The sequence below is a fragment of the Phacochoerus africanus genome, chromosome 4, assembly GCF_016906955.1.
Source record: "Phacochoerus africanus isolate WHEZ1 chromosome 4, ROS_Pafr_v1, whole genome shotgun sequence".
Classification (NCBI taxonomy): Eukaryota; Metazoa; Chordata; class Mammalia; order Artiodactyla; family Suidae; genus Phacochoerus; species Phacochoerus africanus.
This window is the reverse complement of record NC_062547.1, coordinates 48,589,270-48,612,339: the sequence shown is the minus strand read 5'-3', so window position 1 is coordinate 48,612,339 and position 23,070 is coordinate 48,589,270. Positions and strand designations below refer to the sequence as shown.

Sequence of the window (23,070 nt, the reverse complement as noted above, 5' to 3'; positions counted from 1 at the left end):
AGGTGTGAATTTAAAAAATTAGCCAATTACACATATTCACACTTGAGTTCTCTCACATTTGGGTGGATAACAGATCCCCAGCTCTGTCTCAGGCAGCTTGGGTGCCCTGGCAGAAGGCCATGCCCTCCCGCTAGAGGAGGAAAGGTTAGCCAACCATGATGTTGATGGGGTGGGTTCAAAGGTTCTGCAACTAGGATTTGGGGGAAAACTGGTGGGCAGCTGTGTGGTCCCTCTCGCCCCCAGGTGAAGCATTTGTACATCACTAAGGAGCTGCACCAGTGCCCTCTCGAGAGGCTGGGCTCAGTGAGGAGATCTGTCGGCCTCTCCAGGCGGGGTAAGTGGGCCTCTTGGGATCCCAACTCTGCAGGGAGGACTGTTATGTGGTTGGCGTGGCACAAGCCTTGCAGCCATCCTGGCTCTGCTCCGATGACCTGTGTGACCTTGGCCAGGTGACTCTCCTTTCTACACTTGAGTTTCCTCATCTGTAAAACTGGGGCACCACAGTACCAACCACAGGGTCCTCGTGTGGATTAGAGGCGAGTGCTTGGCACATTAAAGTGAACTGACATCACTTCCCTGGCACTAGCTTTTCTTTTCCTGTTTCCGGTATGGAGGTCTCATCTCCCCAGCTAGATAGCAAGCTTCCCTCTTTTCCTGATTTTCCAGGGCCTGGCACAGCACTGGGCACAAGGCTGGTTGGTGGTCAGTGGCAGAGGGAAGGGATGACTAAATGACTAACTTCCCAGCATCCATCCAGCTGTGCTCATGTCACCATCCTGCTGAAAGATGCACCTGCGCAGGCCTTATGTATTGCCTGCCATTGGGCAAACTCCACCTCACCAGCCACTCCTCCCTGCCCACATGTCCATGTGCCCTGCTGCTCCCAGCTCATAATAAACCATCCCACATAACATGGCAGGTTTTTTCCACGGCACAGTCCTCTTTTCCTGGAGATCTCCTTCTGCCTGACAAGTTCCTAGATACTCATCCAGAAGCACCTCCACCATGACCCTTTCTTTGGCGAGTTCCCCTGCCCTGGCAGACTCAGGCAAACACGCTCATATGCTCCCCCGGCATCTGCTTTCTCTGGCATTGTCGCCCACTTCCACGTCTGTCTTCCCCACGGGATGAGCATGTTGTTGGCAGAGTCCATGTCATCCTTACCACTGTGGTCCAAGCCTCTAACTGGGATCTGGCCAGAGGGGGTCTTTACTGCAGGAAAGCACTCTTCCTGCCCCAGAATCCTGCCCTCCTGGATGCTCTCAACAGGGCCCCCTCAGGGGGGCTGCCTCTGTGCCCACCGCCCCTCTCAGTGCTGTTCCCCCTCGAATCCACCCCTGGTGGCAGTCAGAGGGGGTCCCTGGGGAAGCTGCTGAATTTCCCCAGAGTACTTCACCGCGTGTCTGTCTCCTCTTGCTGCAGAGTCAGACATCCGGCCCAGCAAGCTCTTAACCTGGTGCCAGCAGCAGACTGAGGGCTACCAGCATGTCAACGTCACCGACCTGACCACGTCCTGGAGGAGTGGCCTGGCCCTGTGTGCCATCATCCACCGCTTCCGGCCTGAGCTGATGTGAGTCTGGGGCCTGGCTGGATCTGCCCAGCCCCTCGTGGCCCCAGGGGCCCCTGGAGCCAAGGGAGATCAGGGCTGTTCTAGATATAGAATCTTCAGGACTTGGTTCAATGTTTCTTTTTCTTTTGTTTGGTTGGTTGGTTATTTCTTTTTGCATCCTTTTTTTTTTTTTTTTTTTTTTGGCTTTTGCCCTTTTAGGGCTGTACCCGCAGCATATGGAGGTCTAATTGGAGCTGTTACCTACACCACAGCCACAGCAATGCAGGATCCGAGCTGCGTCTGTGACCTACACCGCAGCTCACGGCAATGACAGCTCCTTAACCCACTGAGCGAGGCCAGGGATCGAACCCCCAACATCGTGGTTCCTAGTCGGATTCGTTAACCACTGAGCCACGACAGGAACTCCATATGTTGTATTTAAATAAACTACAGTGTAACCTCATGCTTGTGAGCACATTCATCCAGAAAGCTAAGCAGAAACCTAGTAAAGGTTTTCATTTGGTACCTTGAGGAAGTGAAGTTGCCTTGAGAAGGGGACAGGGCTCTCACTTGTTACTTTGTATGTTTTGTTTTGTTTTGTTTTTGACTTTTTAGGGCCGAACTCCCGGCATATGGAGGTTCCCAGGCTAGGGGTTAAATTAGAGCTGTAGCCACCAGCCTACACCACAGCCACAGCGACGCAGGATTCAAGCCACGTCTGTAACCTACACCACAGCTTACGGCAACACTGGCTCCTTAACCCACTGAGCGAGGGCAGGGATTGAACCTGCATCCTCACGGGTATTAGTCAGATTCATTTCCGATGAGCCACAAAAGGAACTCTACTTTGTATGTTATAACTTGATTCTTTTATTTACAAGAAGCCCGTATTACTACTGTAATTCAACAGAAAAGAACATAAAGCAAGTATTTAAAACTCAAGTAGCTCATAGATTTTCCAGTCGTTTTATAATTGTTTCAGCATAGGCAGCAGTGACATTCTCGTGGCCCAGATTTGATTTGGTCCCACTCTGAGGACAGGATTGGCATCTTCTGGCTGAGGGAGCCCCCCTCCCCCGCCTCCCAAAAGGTGGGGAGCAGTGGTGGCAGAGGGATTGGAGCGGGGGCGGCATCACACACTGTGCTCCTTACAGCTAAGTTTGCTCAGCTCTTCACACCTCTCTGTCCCTTCCCTGAACCGTCCCCTTGTTCTGATTCTCCAGCAACTTTGATGCTTTGAACGAAGATGATGCTGTGGAGAACAACCAGCTGGCATTTGATGTGGCCGAGCGCGAGTTTGGCATCCCACCAGTAACCACGGGCAAAGAGATGGCATCAGCCCAGGAACCCGACAAGCTCAGCATGGTCCTGTACCTCTCCAAGTTTTATGAGCTCTTCCGGGGCACCCCGCTGAGGCCTGTGGGTAAGGACCGGCTTTCAGACGAGGCTTTGCCGACCCCTGAGCCCTATCTGCCCTGCACCCACATCCGGCTGCTCTTTACCCTGGTGTCCTTTTCTGGGGCTGACCCATGCCATCCTTTGCCTTTGAGGCCAAACAGGGGTGGACCCCACCCACCCAGATCCACGTGTGTAAGTGGGTCCTATGTGGCAGGTGCCACGTGGAGCTGGTCTGCATCTGCCCTCGTCCCCGGGAGGTTACTGACAGAGCAGCCTCCTACACAGGCCACCGACAGCTTCAGTTGGAAGTGAGGGGATTATCTGGATTCTTTTGGGGAGGGACTTTATCTCAGTGACATCTCTCCTTGGGGGAGCAGTGGCAGGAGCTGAATCTCCATCTTACTTTTATTGCCTAACAGATTCTTGGCGCAAAAACTACAGAGAGAATGCTGACCTCAGCCTGGCCAAATCATCCATGTCCCACAACTATCTCAACCTCACGTTTCCAAGAAAGAGGACTCCACGAGTAAGTTTTAGGCTGGGTTTTATTGAATTTCTCCCTGCCCATGGGTGCGCTGGTGGGAACAGAAGTGCTGTGCCCTGGGTCTGCTGATGCTGATAAATTGCACATGTCAAGCGCTCACGGGAGACTTGAGCGGGACTCGGTCAAGTTCCCCTGCACCATGTAGCTTCAAAGCCTTTATCGTGGTTGTAGGAAGGGCAGGTCGAGAGCCAAGAGGACAGGTTGGTGAGTATTTGTGAAAGTACGTCCGAGGAGGAGTAGGGAGGAGACCAGCTCTCACTTTGTTAAGCAGTTTAGATCAGGAACATGATGGCCATTCAGTAGCAGAGGCAGATGGTGAGGCTACAATTGCACATTCTGTTCTGTTCTTTTTTTTTTTTAAATTCATTCATCCAACACATGTTTATTGGGCCCAACTTTATGCCAACTTTAAGGCTGAGTGTTTTGTTTCTTTTTGATGAGGGGAGCAAATACACAGAGCTGTGTAAAATATGGACCTTTCCTTTGAGGACCTCCTAAAAAAGAGGTTCCCAAACTTTCTCGACTTATGGCACCCTAGTGACTCTCCTGCCTTTTTTTTTTTTTTTTTTTTGCTTTTTAGGGCCACACCTGGAGCATATGGTAGTTCCCAGGCTAGGGGTCAAATCAGAGCTCCTGCTGCCAGCCTACATCATAGCCACAGCAATGCGAGATCCAAGCCGCTTTTTCGATCTACCCCACAGCTCACAGCAATGCCAGCTCCTTAACCCATGGAGCGAGACCAGGGATCGAACCCCTATCCTCATGGATACTAGTCGGATTCATTTCCACTGCCCCACAGTGGAAACTCCCACCCTAATGTCTTAGTAATTTTTTTCACACTGCCCTCAGATCAAAAGAAATACCTTAAAGGAGTTCCCACTGTGGTGCAGTGGGTTAAGAGTCCAACTGCAGCGATTCAGGTCAGTACAGAGGTATAGGTTCAATTCCCGGCCCAGTGCAGTGGGTTAAAGGATCTGGTGTTACTGCAGCTGTGGTGTAGGTTTCAGCTACGGCTTAGATTCAGTTCCTAGCCCAGGAGCTTCCATATGAAATGGATGTGGCCATAAAATTAGAAAGGAAGGAAGGAAGGAAGACAGACAGACAGACACAGAGAAATAAAGACAGACAGACCTTAAAGTTTCATTTGTGGAGTGGTTATATCCAAATCACTTGGTAGTGGTATTTTGCAACATCTGTGACAGACATCACCAAGCTTCCCTAGAAAATTTAAAATGTCTTGCAGCTCCTCTGTGAGTTGACTATGGTGCCATGGTGCACCGTTTGGAAACCACAGCCCTAGTGAGAAATTATAGTTTTACGTGAATGGTGGCATCTCCATGGAAGGCATAACACAAGTTACCTTGTTTGATGGGCCCTTTTCGCAGATAAAAAAAGCATAGGCCCTGGAGTTCCCTTAGTGGCTCAGTGGAAATGAATCCAACTAGTAACCCTGAGGTTGCAGGTTAAGGATCCAGTGTTGCTGTGAGCTGTGGCGTAGGTCACAGATGTGGCTCCGATCCCGCATTGCTGTGACTGTGGTGTAGGCCAGCAGCTACAGCTCTGATTGGACCCCTAACGTAGGAATTTCCATATGCTGCAGGTGCAGCCCTAAAAACCAAAAAAAAAAGAATGTCCAGAGATGGGCTGCAGGGGCTCGCACAGAGCTCACCTTCCCTCCCCTTCTTTGGCGGAGGACTGCAGGCATCTCATTGTCTCTGGGCTGCCAACAGGCTCTTAACCACTGGCCAGTCATGCCTGGTCCTGCTGGCCTTTCCACCCAGGGTGGGGCTAGGGCTGCATGATCTCCTTTCTTTCCCTGGGCTGTGGGATCAGTGGTCACTTTTTCCACTGAGGGTGGCGCTCTCTGGAATGTTGCAGTGGTTGTGCTGATGTCAGGAGCTGGGTCCTTCGTGCTCTGCACGCCCTGTCTAAGGAGGGACAGGCTGGGGGGCTGGGGCTGGGGAGCGAGAGTGTGGGGTCTGAAAGGCTGAGATGCACCCACTGCTCTATCCCCCTCTGCTCCCCGAGCTGCCTCCTCAGAGGTGCTGCAGGAGGCCCCATAACCAGCAGAGGTCACCTGAGCATAAGCCAACTTCTGGAGCCCAGTTGTGGGCTTGGCCCACCCCAGCCTAGCAGCTTTGCCTCTGAAAACCGAGGATCCCTGCTTTGGGCTCCTCCATCCCAGGCAAGCCAGTGCTGCCTTTCTGGAAGCTCTGAGCCAGACATGCACCACTTTCTCCATTTACCCAGTTTGCTCCTACCCCTTAGCCCATAGCTGGGAACTGGAGAGGAATGTTTCAACCTTTCACTCACCACACCTCTGTTTACAGAGTGACTGAATCGAAATAGCCTGGCCAGCCCTGGCCCAGGAGGTGGGAATAGTCCAAAGGCAGCTGTCATCCAGGCCCTCCAGGCCCCCCGGGGGCTGCCAAGGCCTCGCTCTGCCTCACCCTGGCTCTGTTAGCAAGGGCAGCAGGGATGCATGGGCTCTGCCCAGCCCAGCCCTGGCTCATCCGGGCCCACGTCCAGGCTCCTCCAGGGCGTGCTCCTTGGGTGCCCGTCTTGACAGTGGTTCACATCCACAGATCTACTCCCTCACACAGTCCCATTGAATGTCTAAAGTTTGCCCCGCTCCTCAGATGGTAGAGAGGTTGAGTCATTGAAGTAAGTGCCGCATGTGGGCCTTAGTTGCTCCATCCTTAGTCCTCAAACGGAGGGAGTGTGTCCTCTGGATGGGTTGATGGATTCGTAAGCCCACCGAGTCATATTCTGGCCTGATCCTGAAACACTCCAGCATACTCTCCACCACTCAACACCAGCATGATAGTCAGCTCACATACAAAGTAGTTTTGCCCCCTTCTCCCATGTGGCTTCTTGTATCTGGATCCTTTTTTATTTTACTTTTATTTTTATTTTTTGCTTTTTAGGGCCACACCCATGTGGGATATGGAAGTTCCCAGGCTAGGGGTCGAATTGGAGCTGCAGCTGCCCGCTCACACCACAGCCACAGCAAAGCCAGATCTGAGCCACGTCTGCAACCTACACCACAGCTCACAGCAATGCAGATCCCTAACCCTCTGAGCGAGGCCAGGGATCAAACCTGCGTCCTCAGGGATAAGAGTCGGATTCGTTTCCTCTGCACCCCTGGATCCTTTTTTTAGTTTAGGAAATTGATTTGCCATTCTCTTTGGTCTGGACCTTGTCTCACGGGCAAAGAGGACTGGGTCCGCTGCAGTTTCCCCTGGACACGCACAGAGGATGTCTGCCCAGGAGACGGCAAGCTGCTCACACACAGGGCTCCCCTGCAATCACGCCCAGAAGATATCAGTGCAATTAGACACAAAGCCCTCACTGGGCTGGCTCAGGTGCCCCTCTGGACGAGAGGTCCAGGCTAGGCTATGCTTATGTGATTATGTACACCAGAGCACACACGATCTGTGAGGACAGGTGCATCTGTGGTCACCCTCGCCCCCTCCCCCATCCCTCGTCACGCCCCCCACCCCCACTAACTTTAGAGGAGCGTCTTGGTACAGGGACTGAGTGGCCCATGGTCCACATTTGTTCACAACGTGGTGCCTTAATCTGGAGAGGGTTTACCGTTTCTCTCCTGAGTGGGTCTTCACAGTCTCGCTCCCTCCAGGTTTTCAGTGTTGGTGTTAAATTCTTCTTCCCTCCTTAATCTTACTTCCCTGATAACATCCAAATTCCAGCAAAAGATAACAACTTCGGACAAGCTGAAGACATTCCCCTCCATCCAGGAACTTGTTTACTTTTGGAGAGAATAATGTTCCCATTCCTTGCCAAGAGGGTTGTGTCTCTGGTGAGTGGTAACCTACCAGGGGGTGGTTAGCGCTGCAGCCTGGACAGCCTATGCCTGGGGAGAAGAACTTGGGATTTTTTTCCTTTTTTCTCCCCCCCCCACCCCCCGCCGCTTGGAAGTTCCCAGGCTAGGGGTCAAATCAGAGCTACAGCTGCTGGCCTACACCACAGCCACAGCCACGCCAGATCTGAGCCACGTCTGCGACCTACGCCACAGCTCATGGCAATGCCGGATCCTTCACCCACTGAGCAAGGCCAGGGATCGAACCTGCATCCTCAGGGATCCTAGTTGGGTTCGTTACCCACTGAGCCACGAAAGAAACTCCCAGAGCTTGGGGATTCTGTTTTCCTCTTAAAAAAACCCTTGGTCTGCCTCTGCAGATCTACCTCTGTCCTAGTCAGCATCTAGATGCCTTGGGGTGTGGGACAGTTCTGAGAGACTCCAGAGCTCATGTCACCATGCACACAGGTGACATCTGAGCACAGCGTATGTGTCTCTGTCCTTCTGTGTGTGCACGTGGGTGTACACACACACACACACACACACCCCCCTAGACTCTATGCTCTCCTAGACTTACGGCACATGGGTAGTACCTGGGTTTATGGCCACTTCAATCATGATACACATGACACTACATACATACTTGGTGTGCCTAATTTTTGTTTTTCCCATTCTGGGCCCTTTCCTTGGGACAGAAGTTGTCATTTGTCCCTGGAAAGCCCATCGCAGAAGCCTCAGTGGCCCCAGGATTGATCCTGCTCAGCTGGCTGATTCTGACCCAGGTCCTCCACCAGCACTGGTCCCCATGGAGTGAGGTTTACAAAGCATGAATCAGATCAGTTTCTGGTCTGAGCTGGGGGGGTCCCCCTCCCAACTCTCTTCTTCTTGACTCTCCTGCGCAGACACTTTCCAAAGATCCAGGGGCCCTTATATAAGAAAGCACCTTCTCCATCCACCCATTCATTCAACACAGGCTCACTTACTGAGAATCTGTTTTATGCTGAGTTCTCTTCTCAGTGCTGGGGAGCAGCCATGAACAAGGCAGCCAAGGGCCCTGCCCCAGGGAGCTGATCTCCTAGGGCGAATTCCTAAGTTCTTCTCACTCCTCCTTCCCAGTGGTTCTTACAGAACCACCCACCCAGCAGCCAAAGCACCTGCTAGGTTTCTCATACTTGTCAGGTCAGAGACTTGAAGATGACTTAGGGAGTCAAGAGCACCAGGTCCTGAGGCTGCCATGCTCGGCCAGCGCAGATTTGAGTGACGTGTGACACACCACCCCTGCCCCCTTTCCTGCCCAGGGAACCTGTGGTCTGCAGGTCGCAGTGAGGATGATTACGCTCCTGTCCTCTGTACCACAGCCTATGATCCTGCTCTGATTTACAAAATGCGGGTGCACTTTGTAGCCACCCAACAAATATCTGTGTGGGTCTGCTGGGGATTCAGCACACATTCAAACCTCTCCAAGTTCCTTTGCTTGTCTGCAAAGTGACCATTGCATGGCCTTGAAGATGACATGGAACAAAGGTGACTTGCAGGTCTGAGCTCCTTCTCTGGCACGTGGAAGGGGCCCCATAAATGATAGTCCCCATCCCGTCCTGTAGGAGCATTGACTAAACGAAGATGCTCATTGTCTAAACAGATGAGTAGGACTAGTTGGGTTGACCTTCTGTACTGCACCCGTGGTGGAGCTGACATTTTTGTCTCACAGCAGTGTCCTAGGTAGCTCATTTGTTCCTCGTTACATTGTGTTTTAAGGAAGGCAAGGGTTGCATGCTCATCCCATTTTCAAGAGGGGAAACTGGGTCTTAGGGAGATTCTATCATGATGTCATACAGGAAGTACATGTCAAAGCTGGGACTAGATTCCAGATTTTCTAATTCTGGGACTAGCACTAGCCTAGCTTAAAATGTCCAACACTGGAGTTCCCGTCGTGGCTCAGTGGTTAACGAACCCGACTAGGAGCCATGAGGTTGCAGGTTTGATCCCTGGCCTCACTCAGTGAGTTAAGAATGGGATGTTGCCGTGAGCTGTGGTGTAGGTTGCAGACCCAGCTCAGATCCCGAGTTGCTGTGGCTGTGGCATAGGCTGCCAGCTGTAGCTCTGACTTGACCCCTAGCCTGGGAACCTCCATATGCCATAGGCTGTGAGTGTGGCCCTAAAAAGAAAAAAAAAAAAAAAAAAGAAAAGAAAAGAAAAATGTCCAACACTGATATAGCACCTCATCTTCCATGCATGATTTTTATTCATCCTTAGAGTAACTTACTTATGAGCCAGAGGGTGTAACATCTTAGAGGTTAGGAAACTAAAGTCAGAAAAGTTGGGAGATTTTCCTAAGGTCATTTAGCTGGGAAGTAAGTCATCTGCGAACTTGAACCCATGGCTCGGTGCTGCTCTGCCATTGAAAAAAGGGAGGTGCTCCCTTGCCAGTGTCACTGGCCCTGGTCCTAAATATCATGGTGGTTGCCATGCTCTTGGGTAACTGCATGCTATAGCCATCTCTTTTCCCATGACCTTGATCTGAATTTCTCAGGGTTAGGCTATACCAGCTAACTAAATATAATGTTGGTTTCTTTGGGCTAAAATCCCCTTAAGTATGGAAACATGGCTATCTTGTGCTGATCAAATAAATGATGAGATTGGTAGATATATGTCTTTGATTTCTTTTAAATGGAGAACGTCAAGTAGTTTAATAAATGCTTTTTAGTATATAGAATCTTTTCAATCACTGGGAAATCACCCAAAATATCTTAGGGTGAAAGTGCAGGAAAAAATGAATAGGAAAAGGAGTTCCTATTGTGGCTCAGCTGTAGTGAACCCAACTAGTATCCATGAGGATGTGGGTTCAATCCCTGGCCTCACTCAGCGGGTTAAGGACCTGGCGTTGCCGTGAGCTGTGGTGTAGATCACAAACACATCTTGGATCCTGTTTTGCTGTTGCTGTTGCTGCCAGCAGGTGCAGCTCCAATTCAATTCCTAGTCCAGGAACCTGCATATGCTGGAGGTGCAGCCCTAAAAAAAGAAAAAGAAAAAGAAAAAGAAAAAAAGAAATTGAGTTGTTTATTCTCATGTTTTCTGTGGGCAAAATAAGTATTTTCTTTCTCCTTGTACCCCAATTCTTTCTCTTCTTTTTTGGCCATGTCTGTGGCATGCAAAAGTTCCCAGGCTAGGGATTGAACCCACGCCACAGCAGTGACCCAAGCCAACCCACAGCAGTGACAATGCCAGATCATTAACCCCTAGGCTACCAAGGAATGCCCCAATTCTTTATAAAGCAAAATTGGTTTGAGTCCAAGTAGAGGGGGTTATGGAGGGAGCTTTGGCTCCCATATAGACATTTATAGATAAGAAAAATGAGATAACTCTCTAGAGTTGCATTTTTCCTTTTTGTTTTATCCTAGCTCTTAGTTGGGAATCAATGCTTCCATGACAAATCCATAAGGAAGGGCAGAGGCCAGGCTGCTAACCTTTCCATACAGCCTGCATTTTACTGTCTCATGGGTCAGGCTGAATCAGAAGAGCTGAGGTGGCCCCCACCCACCTCTTTCCTCCCCCTTGAAGGACCTGGGGGTCTTGGATGCTACTACTGGGTACACTCCCCCAAGAGTGCTTTCTGTGCACCTGCAGCTCACAGACTGGGTTTGGATCTGTGCAGGCTCTGTTAGACCAGTCACACCCACAACCGTTGAATGCAAGCAGAGAGTAAGAAGTGTGGGCTCTTTGAGGGAAAAGCAAAGTCCTCATCTAAGGTGGAAACAAGAAGAATGACAGAAAACCATAAGATGATGCATGAAGTGTTTTTGCCAAGGAGGACAGCCTGTACTTTCACAGCCTCCAGCCTCTGGGCCGGTGCTGCGCCCGCAGGCCATGGAGCTGGGCACTCAGACAGCCCAGGCCTCTAAGACGCAGCAGTGTAAACAGGTCGTCTGTTTCTCTTGGTGTTTGCCCAAACATTTGGGTTGAAATCATTTCCATTCACAGAATAATGCTTCATTAGAGGCTGAGGAAAATGTTAAAGGCAGGGCGGGGCCCTCTGATCTGTTGTTTTGTGCAGCCTGAGCAAGGGAAGGGTCACGTTTTTGAACAAATATCAAAGACAAAGCTGTGGTTGATGGTGTCTTTAAAAAGGTTTTTCAGGACTTCCCATCATGGCACAGTGGAAACTAATCCAACTAGGAACCATAAAGTTGTGGGTTTGATGCCTGGCCTTGCTCAGTGGGTGAAGGATCCAGGGTTGCCGTGAGCTGTGGTGTAGGTTGCAGATGTGGCTTGGATCTGGCGTTGCTGTGGCTGTGGTGTAGGCCGGCAGCTGTAGCTCTGATTTGACCCCTAGCCTGGGAACGTCCATATGCCACAGGTGTGGGCCCTAAAAAAAAAAAAAGAGCAGAAAAAATTTTTTCAAAGTGCTGGTAAATAGGAGCAGGGCAGGAGTGATGGGGAGGGGAAGCAGGTGCTGGCCTTTGGCAGCAAGGGAGTACATAGGAGACTGTGTGCTGGGGGCTCTGATCATGACTGTTGTTGTAGAACAACCAGGAGGTAAACGACCCTCTGTGATTGGACACGGTGAGGATGTATGGGCTGATCGGGCTGCATGGCTGAATCTGAGGGGTGGGGGTGGCCAGCAGCCCTTTCAACTCGCATCCAGTGTGGGACAAAGCCTGGACCCACTATGGAGGCCTCCTGAGGATGCTGGAGACTCCCACAGGGAAGGATGCATAATCAGCAGGGATGGCTCCATGGTCCCTGGGGGGTGGAGGATGGGGGCTAGCCACTTGGAGAAGGTCCCAGCTGGAGACTCCTGGTAGAGACATGTAACTCCAGTGTCAAGGAGTTCCCGTCGTGGCACAGAGGAAATGAATCCAACTAGGAACCATGAGATTTTGGGTTTCATCGCTGCTCTTGCTCAGTGGGTCAAGGATCCGGCATTGCGGTGAGCTGTGGTGTAGGTCGCAGACGCAGCTTGGATCCTGAGTTGCTGTGGCTGTGGTGTAGCTGTGGCTGTGGTGTAGCTCTAGCTGTGGTTCAACCCCTAGCCTGGGAACCTCCATACAAAAAAAAAGCAAAAAAAAAAAAAAAAAAAAAAAACAAACAAACAAAAAAAAAAAGGGCTGGCTGCCCCAGCAGGGTGCAGAGGAGGCATTAGATCCAGCCCCCAACCCCATCCCAGCCCATAGCATCAGCTCAGCCTGTGCAGTTCCACTTCTTCCCTTGAGGAGACAAGCTAGACCACAGGTGTACCCTTGGGTGGCCCTTTCTGACACAGTGGGCTTGAGTAGAGTGGGCTTCTCTGGATTTACAAATGCCCAGATTTGGGAAGCAGAAAGTAAACTGCAAGGGAGCTCCCACTTTGGCTAAGCAGGTTAAGAACCCAACATAGTGTCCATGAGGATGCAGGTTCTACCGTCGCCCCTGCTCAGTGGGTTAAGAATCTGGTGTTGCCGTGAGCTGCAGTGTAGGTCACATACGTGGCTTGAGTCCAGTGTTGCTGTGGCTGTGGTGTAGGCAGGCAGCTGCAGCTTCAATTCGACCCCTAGCCTGGAAACTTCCATATGCCACAGGTTTGGCCCTAAAAAGAAAAAGAAAGGAAGGAAAGAAGGGAGAGAGGGAGGACTGCAAGGGGTTATCTGTAGGACAACTATGCGATTTGTTGTCTAAACCTGGATTCTTTGAGAATGAAAGGGGGTGCTACTCTTAATTGTCATGGCGCAGGGTAATGTCTGGGGTTGTGGGGGGGCAACAATAAATCCATCTATCCTGAGCAAACTGGGCTGTATGGTCACCATAGTTTTCAGTTGCTTCTTTGAAATTAACACAATCTGGTTTACCAGTAGCTGCGATGGTGGCCGAGGGGCAGGCGTAATTTGCCGTCAAATCACTGGACAGCTGATCTGTGTCGTGAGAAGCCCTGCCTGCGAGGGCAGCCAGGGTCACCCCTCGTAGGAGGTGGTCTGCAGCCAGCAGCATCATCAGGCTGGGCTTTGACCACTCTGAGCCTAAGGTCATCGACGAGGAGACAACCCCTGCCCTTGTCACAGGGATTCTCTGTGCCTGGTGTGTGATCCCCCCCACACACACACACTTACGACAGAACCCCTGGCTCCCTCCAAAGGGTCTGAATGAAGCTGAGAGCATTTGTCATGGTGCAGGGTAATGTCTGCCCATCAGTTTCCTGGGCGGGCAGCTGCTGCGGGCAGGACTATGTCCCCGAGCTCACCATGCTTTTTTGGCCATTGTAGGTGGACAGTCGAATGGAAGAGAATGACATGAACAAGCGGAGGCGGAAAGGCTTCAACAACCTTGACGAGGTTCGTGTGCTCAGTATCAGTTTACACAAAACCCCGGTTCCTGACAGCCAGTGGCCACAGCCCGCCCGCCTGACCACAGCGGTCACCCTGCCCTTCCTTCTTTCCTCTCGCATGAACCACTGGGCTCCAAGATTGGCTTGATGGGAACATAGGGGGTCTGGTCCTCAGTACTTACTAGCTCTATCACCCTACCAGGATGCGGCGCCTGTAAAAGACAGATGGTGCATTTGAAATTATGACATTTTGCAGGATTTCAAAAGATTAAATAAGAGGACTCTATAACATGCCAAAGCGTCATCTCTGGAATCCAAGTTAATCAAGATATAATCACTATGAATAGTAAATAGTAAAGAGGCACCCAAAGTCCTACTTTTCTCCCAGTTATTTTTTAAAAATTTTTGTGTTATAGTTGATTGACAGTGTTCTGTCAATTTCTGCTATACAGAAAAGTGACCCAATTATACATTTACATACATTTTTTTTCACATTATCCTCCATCGTGTTCCATCACAAGTGATTAGATACACAGTCATAATTTCGACCTTTTGGGTTTTCTGTACCTTGTCTTTAAGGCAAATGTCCCAGTGTCCACAAGTGCCACCTTCTGATGAAAGAAGAAAATTACAGGCTACTTCTTAAAAGCCAAGCATGAATCTCTCTCCTACCACAGAAAAACAGCATTGGTTCTTGCTTCCCCAGACAGCTCTTTAAAGAGACCTGAGCTGTATACCTCATTCCAAAAGGCTATTGTAATCCCACAGAAGTGAGCATGGATGTTGCCTGTGAACTGTAGGATATGAGCTTTAGCTACCCTACTGGCAGGCATCACAATGATGACATAGAGGGCATGGGAATAATTTGTAGGATGACATTCATACTTCATTTATAGGACTTAGAAAAAATTTTATCTTCTAGGTTTGAAGAGCTATTGCTCTTGGCTCTGGTGCGAGCAAGAAGCCAGTGAATAGGGAGATAGTTGAGAAGAGGAAGCCATGGCTGGTGCACTGGGCTGATGAAACATCCCATTCGCCAGTTATGGGAGGTTGGCTCTGCATGTGATTTATTCTCGCCTCCTCCCAAGAAGCCTCCCTTGGAAGCTTCTTGGCTTGAGGGCAAAATCTTCTGCCTTTCATCTGTGCCTTCCTTGAGGGGGCGTTTGTGCTGTTTCTGTTGCTGGCAGCACAGAAGTTCAAGTGTGGGAAGAAATCTGGTTGCACCTGCCCCTTCTGAAATGGCTCTGTTTTCTGGGCCACCTGTTTTGCTTAAAGTCAGATTTAATCAAGCAGTGATTCTCTCTAAATTCTTGCTACTCAAAGTGTGGGCCAAGAACCAGGAACACCAGCATTACCTGGCAGCTGGTTAGAAAGGCAGACTCTCAGGGCCCACCCCAGACCTGAATCTAAATCTGCTTTTGAAGGAGACCTTGAGTGATCCATGTGCACAAATGTCTGAGAAGGGCTGGTCTGCACAACCACTGCCCTGGCATACTGTGGCCTTGTACAGTGACCAGCCCAGCAAATGTGCCCTGTTCACACTCAAGCCTGTCTTGCTATGCAGGGCTGCAGTTCCCACTTGGAAGTGGGGAGTGACTCTTTGGCTTGTGTTTGTCCAACTCTTCAGAGCAGCTGTGCCTACAGGGTTTCCCATGGGGCTGCTACACTTAGGAAATCTTCAAGAAAAAAACACCAATTGACTCTAGGCTGCCTCTTCCCATGAATTTCTTCTAAGTGAACATATCTTTGTTTTGAGAACATCTGTTCCTGTGAGGGAGACTCATTGTCTCCTTGGAGAAGCTAATTGCCCTCTTGACATGACAGTACCGTTTGTACTTCTGAGTCTGACGGGAGCAGATCCATGGTACCAGGGAACAGACAGTCTCTGGACACCAATCATTTTCAAAGTTTTATTTTTAGCAGATGAGCTAAGAGAATCTTACATGGGGAGTTCCTGTTGTGGTTCAGCAGGTTAAGAACCCCACGCTGTCTCTCTGAGGATGTGGGTTTGATCCCTGGCCTCGCTCAGTGGGTTAAGGATCTGTGATGCCGATTGGATCTGATAGGTTGCAGATGCGGCTTGGATCCAGTGTGGCTGTGGCTGTGGTGTAGGCCAGCAGCTGTAGCTCCCATTTGACCCCTAGCCTGGGAACCTCCATGTGCCTTGGGTATGGCCATTAACAAAAAGGAAGGAAGGAAGGAAGGATTACATGGAATTCCATTTTATAAGACTGCATAACCAAGCAATCATGGTCAATATCAACCAGTCATATGTCATGTTAATATCATATATTCTGAAACAAAGCAACAGATAGGGACATCCTTCTCCCAAATCCCTAACTCTGAACTAATCATGAGCCAACAGCCCAACCCTGATGGAGGAACTTTGCAGAAAACCACTGACCAGTCCCCTTTAAAACATCCAAGGTCATGAACGACCGAGAAAGATGGAGAAACTCTTAGAGAAGGGATGAGGCTGGGGAGGCATGATGACTAAATGCAAGGTGGGATCCTGGAGTGTATCCTGGAACCTAAAAGGACATTCGTGGGAAACTGAGGCCATCAGAATCATGTCTACAGATCAGTGAATGATATCATGCCTGTATGCATTTCTTATTTTTGATAGCAGAACCGTGATTATTCCAGATGTTGACATTAGGTACAGCTAGGTCAGGGGTATGAAGGAACCATCTGTGCTGTCTTTGTGACCTTTCTGTCAATCTAAAGTTATTTCAAAATTAAGTTTTGTTTTTGTTTTTGTTTTTGTTTTAAAGACAGCAACAATAGAGCAGGGGTGATTGCCATTGGGAGTGAGGTGCAGAGGAGAGAAAGGAAGCCCAGAGCCTGCACCTTGGCTGACACCCCCTTTTGCTTCCTTCATCCCCCCTGCTCTTTACCTCTTGGCAGCCACTGATCTGCTTTGAAAACTATCTTGCTCATCACTTCATTGTTGTATTTGATTTTTGCAACAATCACGTGAAGGCGGGCTACTGCTCCCATTTTATTTTTTCATTTTTAAATTTTTTTTTTTTGTCTTTTTGCTATTTATTGGGCCGCTCTCACGGCACATGGAGGTTCCCAGGCTAGGGGTCAGATCGGAGCTGTAGCCTTCGGCCTACACCAGAGCCACAGCAACACGGGATCCGAGCCGCGTCTGCAACCTACACCACAGCTCACGGCAACGCCGGATCATTAACCCACTGAGCAAGGGCAGAGACCGAACCTGCAACCTCATGGTTCCTAGTCGGATTCGTTAACCACTGCGCCACGATGGGAACTCCTCATTTTTAAATTTTTTATTTATTTTTCTTTTTTGTCTTTTAGTCTTTTAGGGCCGCACCCATGGCATGTGAAGGTTCCCAGGCTAGGGGTCTAATCAGAGCTGTAGCCTTTGGCCTACGCCACAGCCGCAGCAATGCCAGATCCGAGCCAGGTCTGAGACCTACACCACAGCGCATGGCAATGCCGGAGCCTTAACCCACTGAGTGAAGCCAGGGATCGAACCCTCAACCTCATGGTTCCTAGTCGGATTTGTTTCTGCTGTGCCACAACGGGAGCTCCTGCTCCCATCTCAGAGCTGAGGGAATTTCAGAGAAGTCAGTTGCCAATGTCACTGGCTGGGGAGGTGAAGCAGTCAGAATTCAGACACTAACTGTCTGGCTCCCAAGCCTGGTTGTGCCTGTCTTTAAGAAGACACCTCCCTTCTGTGAGCCCAGTGGTCATCATCTGCTGTGTCTGCCTCACTTCCTCAGACCCCAGAGGGTGTCCTTCTTCAGGAAACTAACCCTACCCCACCCCACCCCCACGACCTGTGGATTCCAGATCCAGCAACATTGATTTGGTCTTTGCAGCCTTCCGCCTTTTCCAGCCAGAGCTTGGGCTCCAATCAAGAGGGCGGTAAAGAAGGTGGAAACCAGAACAAAGTCAAATCCATGGCCAGTCAGCTGCTGGCCAAGTTCGAGGAGAACTCTCGGAACCCCACACTCCTGAGGCAGGTGAGTCCTGTCACATGTTCTCTGGCTTTGCCTCATTAGTGACCAGAACCCACTGAGAAGCCAGCAGAAATGTCAGACTAGTGCTGGATTTCAGGGGTGCCAGCCCGGTCTGGCTCAGAGGGAGACCTGAGCTTCTTCTAGATCCAGAGTCAGCAGACTTTTTTAAAAAAGGGCCAGATAAAAAATATTTTAGGCTTTGGGGGCCATCCAATCTCTCTTGCAACAACGCAGCTCTAATCTTACAGCGTGAAAGCAGCCATGGACAATATGTAAACAAATGTGCATGGCTGTGTGCCAATAAAACTTTATTTACAAAAACGGGCAGTTTCCAGATCTGGCCTGAAGACCATAGTTTGCTGATGCCTGTCACTGGAGAAGAAATCCTTTTCCTGATTTCGTTTTGCTTCGCAACCATGACTTGGTTTGCAGCCATCTTTGAGATGGTACAGCTGGAGGAAACTTTCGAGATACTGGTAGCCTGGGGGTCTAAGTCCATGATGAAGAGATCTGTCCAAACCAGGGGAAACTGAGTCATGGGTCTTGACTCCATGTGGGCCTACGGGAACAAGGACCAACCTCCCCAGTGTCCCCTGGCACCCATCCCCCCCCCCTTTCCTCGTTCCCCTGGGTCAGGCTGCAGGCTCAGTTGACCTCTCTCAGCTCTGGCTTGGGGTCTGTGCTCTCATGGCTCCGTTTGCTCCCCTGACTTCCTTGAAGATGCCATTGCCACATTACAAAAATCTTGGGAAGAGGGGCTCAGCTTTTCTTTGGAAAACACCTGTCAATGACAGAGTTTGGCTCCTCTCAGAAGCGGGACAAGCTCTTGGTTAATTCATTTAGAGGCAGCACAGATGTCTTCCTAGTCTTGATATGGACCATCCCCTCCTGGACAAACCGACCTTTTCCAGGGAGCCAGGTTTTATTTTAAGGAGGCCATGTTTCCGAGACTTGTAACTGTCTGAATTGTTTTCTCCGTTGCCTCTTCTGGACGCTTGGCTCCTTGCAATCCTCAGATGTCCATGAGGGCTCTCTGCCATCAGAAGGACTGAGGCATCCTTATCACCTAATAGGCAGGAAGCTTCCCCATTTCCAGGAGGACTTCAGGACTAGCCACCCTGGCCAGGCATGGGCCCTGGCAGTGCCTGCCCAGCGCCTTGGATCTGAGCTAAAAGCCCAGGCTCCTGGGGCTTCACAGGTGGTCTAAGAGGAGGGGACCAGGGACTAGCTGTTCACATGGACAGAGGGCCAGAGTTCTCATTTCCCAGCTGCAAACACTCTCTCCCTGCCTCTCCTCCTCTCCTCCCAAGTGTCTCAGTCTGACCTCTGCTTTCCTTTCCTATTTCCTGCGGCTGCTTTTTCGGACTCACCTTCCTCCTCCCAGGAGCGCCGTGTCTCAGGCATAGGTAAGCCTGTCCTGTGCTCTTCCTCTGACCCTCCTGTTAACTCTCGCTGTCCCAAGCCGGAGGAGCCCACTCCCAGCCCGTCGTCAACTCTGAAAAGGCAGGTAGGGCTCCTTCCAGTGGAGGCTGTCTTGGTGAAGCCAGAGGGGACTTTGATCTGGAGGGGTGGGGTCCGAGGTTCTCTCTGCACCCCACGTGGGGCTGCTCGTAGATTCTCTGGGGAGGCAGACACAGCTTGAGGTCACCACCCTGATAGGTAAGAATAACCGAGCATGCAGCATCTTAAAATACACGCCAATCAGGGATACTGATGAACTACCCTGCTCTCAGGGCTTTATTTGCTTGGGAAAGAAGAGGCCATACCACCCAGGGTATTTTGTGTCATGCCCTGCGATGCTTGGCTTATTTGCAGTAGGCTGATTTCTAAATGCATGGAGAAGCAGTAGTGGTGGTGGGAATGGGCTCAGGGAGCCAACTGGCTGCCTGCCATTGAAGGGGTAAGACCGGGATATGGTGAAGCCCCTCCTTGGTGCCTGAGCAGAGGGGGACCTGCCCAGCAGGAGTAGCCAGGAGCCATGCCTTGAGGCTTTTTCCAACTCGCCTCTCTGGGTTTAGAATTAGAACAGAATCACTCTTAGTGACCCCAGCCCGAAAAAGTACCTGTTCAGCATTAGGAATTGTGTGTTGCTTCTGGAGGTGCAGGTCAGAGGAAGTCAGTGTGGAAATATTGCAGTGATTTTTTTATGTCTGTGTGTGAGCGTCACCTAGAAGGCTTTGTTAAAAATAGCAATATCTAGGCGTTCCCTTCGTGGCTCAGTAGTTAATGAACCCGACTAGGATCCATGACGACACTGGTTCGATCCCTGGCCTCGCTCAGTGGGTGAAGGCTCCGGCGTTGCCATGACCTGTGGTGTAGGTCACAGATGCAGCTAAGATCTGGCGTTGCTGTGGCTGTGATATAGGCCGGCAGCTGCAGCTCCGATTGGACCTCTAGCCTGGGAACCTCTATATGCCCTAAAAAGCAAAGCAAAAAACAAACAAACAAATAAATAAATATCTGCTGCCCACCCCCAGACCAAATCAAGCCAAATATCTGGAGGTTGGGCCCAGACTTGGAGAACCAGGGTGGTACAGTTTTGCTTTGGGGGGTCTGGCTGGGGTGAGGCCCAAGATTGTATTGTTCAGATGGCAGACAATTCTGATGCAGGTGGCAGAAAGTCAACACCCAAGGATGTTTGGAATCTGACTCCAGGGGACCCCTGGCCTGTCCTTGTCCCTGCTCCTGGTGGGGATTCCTCATGGTGGGGGGGGGTCCCTGGGAGGGCTACAGTCAGGAAGGAAGCTTGATTTTTCCTCTCCCCCAGTTCCCCTCGGTGGTCGTGACGGGGCATGTGCTCCGAGAGTTAAATCAAGTGTCTGTTGGCGGTGAGTGCCCGAGCAGGCCCTGGCGAGCCCGAGCCAAGTCTGACCTGCAGCTGGGTGGGCCAGAAAACCCCGCCGGTCTGCTTCCCCCATGCCAGGGAGCGCTGGGCCTCTCCGGGGTGCTGCGGCGGCTGCAGCAAGTGGAGGAAAAGATTCTGCAGGTGAGGAGTTCCTGTTGTGGTACAGCAGAAACGAATCCGATTAGGAACCATGAGGTTGAGGGTTCAATCCCTGGCCTCGCTCAGTGGGTTAAGGATCCGGCATTGCCGTGAGCTGTGTTGTAGGTCACAGATGCCGCTTGGCTCTGGCGTTGCTGTGGCTGTGGTGTAGGCTGGCAGCAACAGCTCCAATTCGACCCCTAGCCTGGGTGTGGCCCTAAAAAGACAAAAAAAAAAAAAAATCTGCAGGTGAACACCTCCTCTTTGTCCTGCCCCTGCCCAGCCTGTGCCTAGGGTGCCTTCCTCCCTGCCTCCTCCCGCCCAGGGTGGGTGCCTCCTCTGACCACTCCTTCCCCACCCTCCTCCTTCCTTGGTGGCAAGTGTGGCAAGCCCACCTGGCTGCCTCCCTGCTGCTCTCCCAGAGGGAACCCTCACAGTCTCTGTCACTATCGCTTTTATTCTTTCTCCTTTCTCACCTTGGCTGCAGAAAAGGGCTCAGAACTTGGCCAACAGGGAATTTCACACAAAGAATATTAAGGAGAAGGCGGCTCACCTGGCTTCCATGTTTGGACACGGGGATTTCCCACAGGTAAACATGGGGCTTTCAGAGCCCCCCCAGGAACCCAGGTGTTGGACATCCAGAGAGATGACCATGAATGGTCTCGGGAGCTTCATTCCTCCTCCCTCCTCCCTTTAGAGCCTGAGGAGCTATTCACTTTAAGTTACCAAAGAATTTAGATGAGTGGCTAAAAAAAGCCCTAAATGAGAAGATTCAAAATAAGTAGATAAATTGTGACAAAGGGAAAGTCAAGGCAGAAAAGATAAATCAAGAAAAACATTACTGAACAGACATGTGTGTGCTGTTAGAGCTTACACAGCTTCTGAGTAAGCTGAGCTTCCTATGAGTCAACACGAAGAGGGAAAGCCTGTCTGCTGCAGGAATCATGTCACAGAGCCTTTAAGGCAAAAGCAAACCGGTTGCTCATGATTTGGGGGGGGCGCAATGGAGAAATCTCCCCATGGCCCTGTTCAGGGAGACCCTGAACAGTGAGGTCAACCACACACTGTAACCTGCACTCTGCTTTCGCAAAAGGCAGTTCCAGCCAGATAGAATGGCCTTGCCTGAAAATAGGAAGCACAGCTCCCTCCAGGCCAGGTACTTTTTTAGAGACTTGCTGAGAAGAAGAGTGTGTGCTTGCGAAGAGCACTGAGGATGAGGCCCCACAGCGCCTGTTTTGTGTGAGGTGCTCCTATGCAGCAAGCCTGGTCTCTACAGCCTGCTTCCTCTGCTGCTTTCACTCGGCCTCCTCTAGACCTGTGTCCTCTGCTACTTGGCAGAGTCATAGACATAGGAAGGATGCTCTGCCTTTAGTTCATTTTGAGGGTTCCATGTGGCTGCAGAGGTCCATGCTGGGGCCATCTGCCCCAGAGTAGCCCAGTGGTGTCCTTTCCTAAGCTTGCAGCTGCTACTTGACACCAAACTCCAGGAGTTTTGGTGCTGGTGGCTGCAGCAGACCTAGTCAGGAACAGGATGGATCCACTCCTGCTAATTTGATGTGACGAGGGAGCCAGAGTAGTTGTAGCAGAGTGCAGGCTAACCAGGAGCTAGACAGTCCTGCTGGGCTCCAAAGACAGAGGCTTCCTTTTTGTCCTGAGACGTGGGCCTGGATGTCCTTTTCCCACCTTGGATGTGTAGGCTTGGGGGCTACATCATGGTGCATTTCCCTGGGGATGATGAGAGTTTCCTCTGTTTCTATTCTGTGCAGAATAAACTACTCTCTAAAAGCCTGTCTCATACTCATCCTCCGTCTTCTCCCTCCTGCCTTCCATCTCCTGATTCAGCTGCTCCTTCCTCTCCACCGACTGTTGACTCTGTTTCTCCTGCCAGAAAGGTAGTTGCCCTGAACAACTGGCTTTCCCCATTCCCTGCATGTTCTGAGATGTTCTCCTTGCTCTGCTCGGCCCGCACAGACAACATCTGAAGCTTGGCTTGGCTGGGATGAAAATGTCTAAGATACTGTACAACTGTCCTGGGTTTGGTTTGGGTTTTGTGTTGAAGCAAGAAACAAAGCAGAACAGGCAGCCCACAAAACCTTATCAAACGGTGCTTGCTCATCCAGCAAGCATACACTGGGCACCTACTGTATGCCAAGCACTGTGCCAGGTACTGAGAAAACAAGGAGCAGGGAGGTACAGTTCTCTTACTACAGTGTGGATGGCAAACAGTACCTCAACATAGAAAGGGATCACATTTTACCATGTGAGAAATTGCCAATATTTGGCCATTTTTAAAAAAAAATCTATAGTCATATACTCATTATTTACACTGATACAAATTGTATTCATAACTGTTCTGTGTGATGTATTATATTTACATTTCCCTTCTTGAACAACCTTTTGTTTTTCCTGTAGTTAACGATGGCTTCAAGTTTTTACTTGTCCACTCCCTTTGTGTGCCTATCACTTCATCTGCATCCTCCAACTCTATT

General features: G+C 50.5%; 1 protein-coding gene across 3 annotated transcripts in view; it reads left to right on the top strand.

The window, feature by feature from the left end:
- MICAL2 (microtubule associated monooxygenase, calponin and LIM domain containing 2) overlaps positions 1-23,070 on the top strand; it is a 255,526-nt gene that overhangs the window by 126,799 nt on the left and 105,657 nt on the right. For 2 of the 3 annotated variants that reach the window (XM_047776271.1, XM_047776273.1), the window contains exons 12-21: positions 244-334; positions 1,423-1,570; positions 2,773-2,972; positions 3,367-3,473; positions 13,545-13,613; positions 17,458-17,601; positions 18,983-19,105; positions 20,366-20,584; positions 21,069-21,170; positions 22,348-22,473. In XM_047776271.1, the coding sequence (XP_047632227.1) occupies positions 244-334; positions 1,423-1,570; positions 2,773-2,972; positions 3,367-3,473; positions 13,545-13,613; positions 17,458-17,601; positions 18,983-19,105; positions 20,366-20,584; positions 21,069-21,170; positions 22,348-22,473 (1,329 nt within the window). The remainder of the gene's footprint in view (positions 1-243; positions 335-1,422; positions 1,571-2,772; positions 2,973-3,366; positions 3,474-13,544; positions 13,614-17,457; positions 17,602-18,982; positions 19,106-20,365; positions 20,585-21,068; positions 21,171-22,347; positions 22,474-23,070) is intronic. The other variant, XM_047776272.1, reaches the window with a different exon arrangement.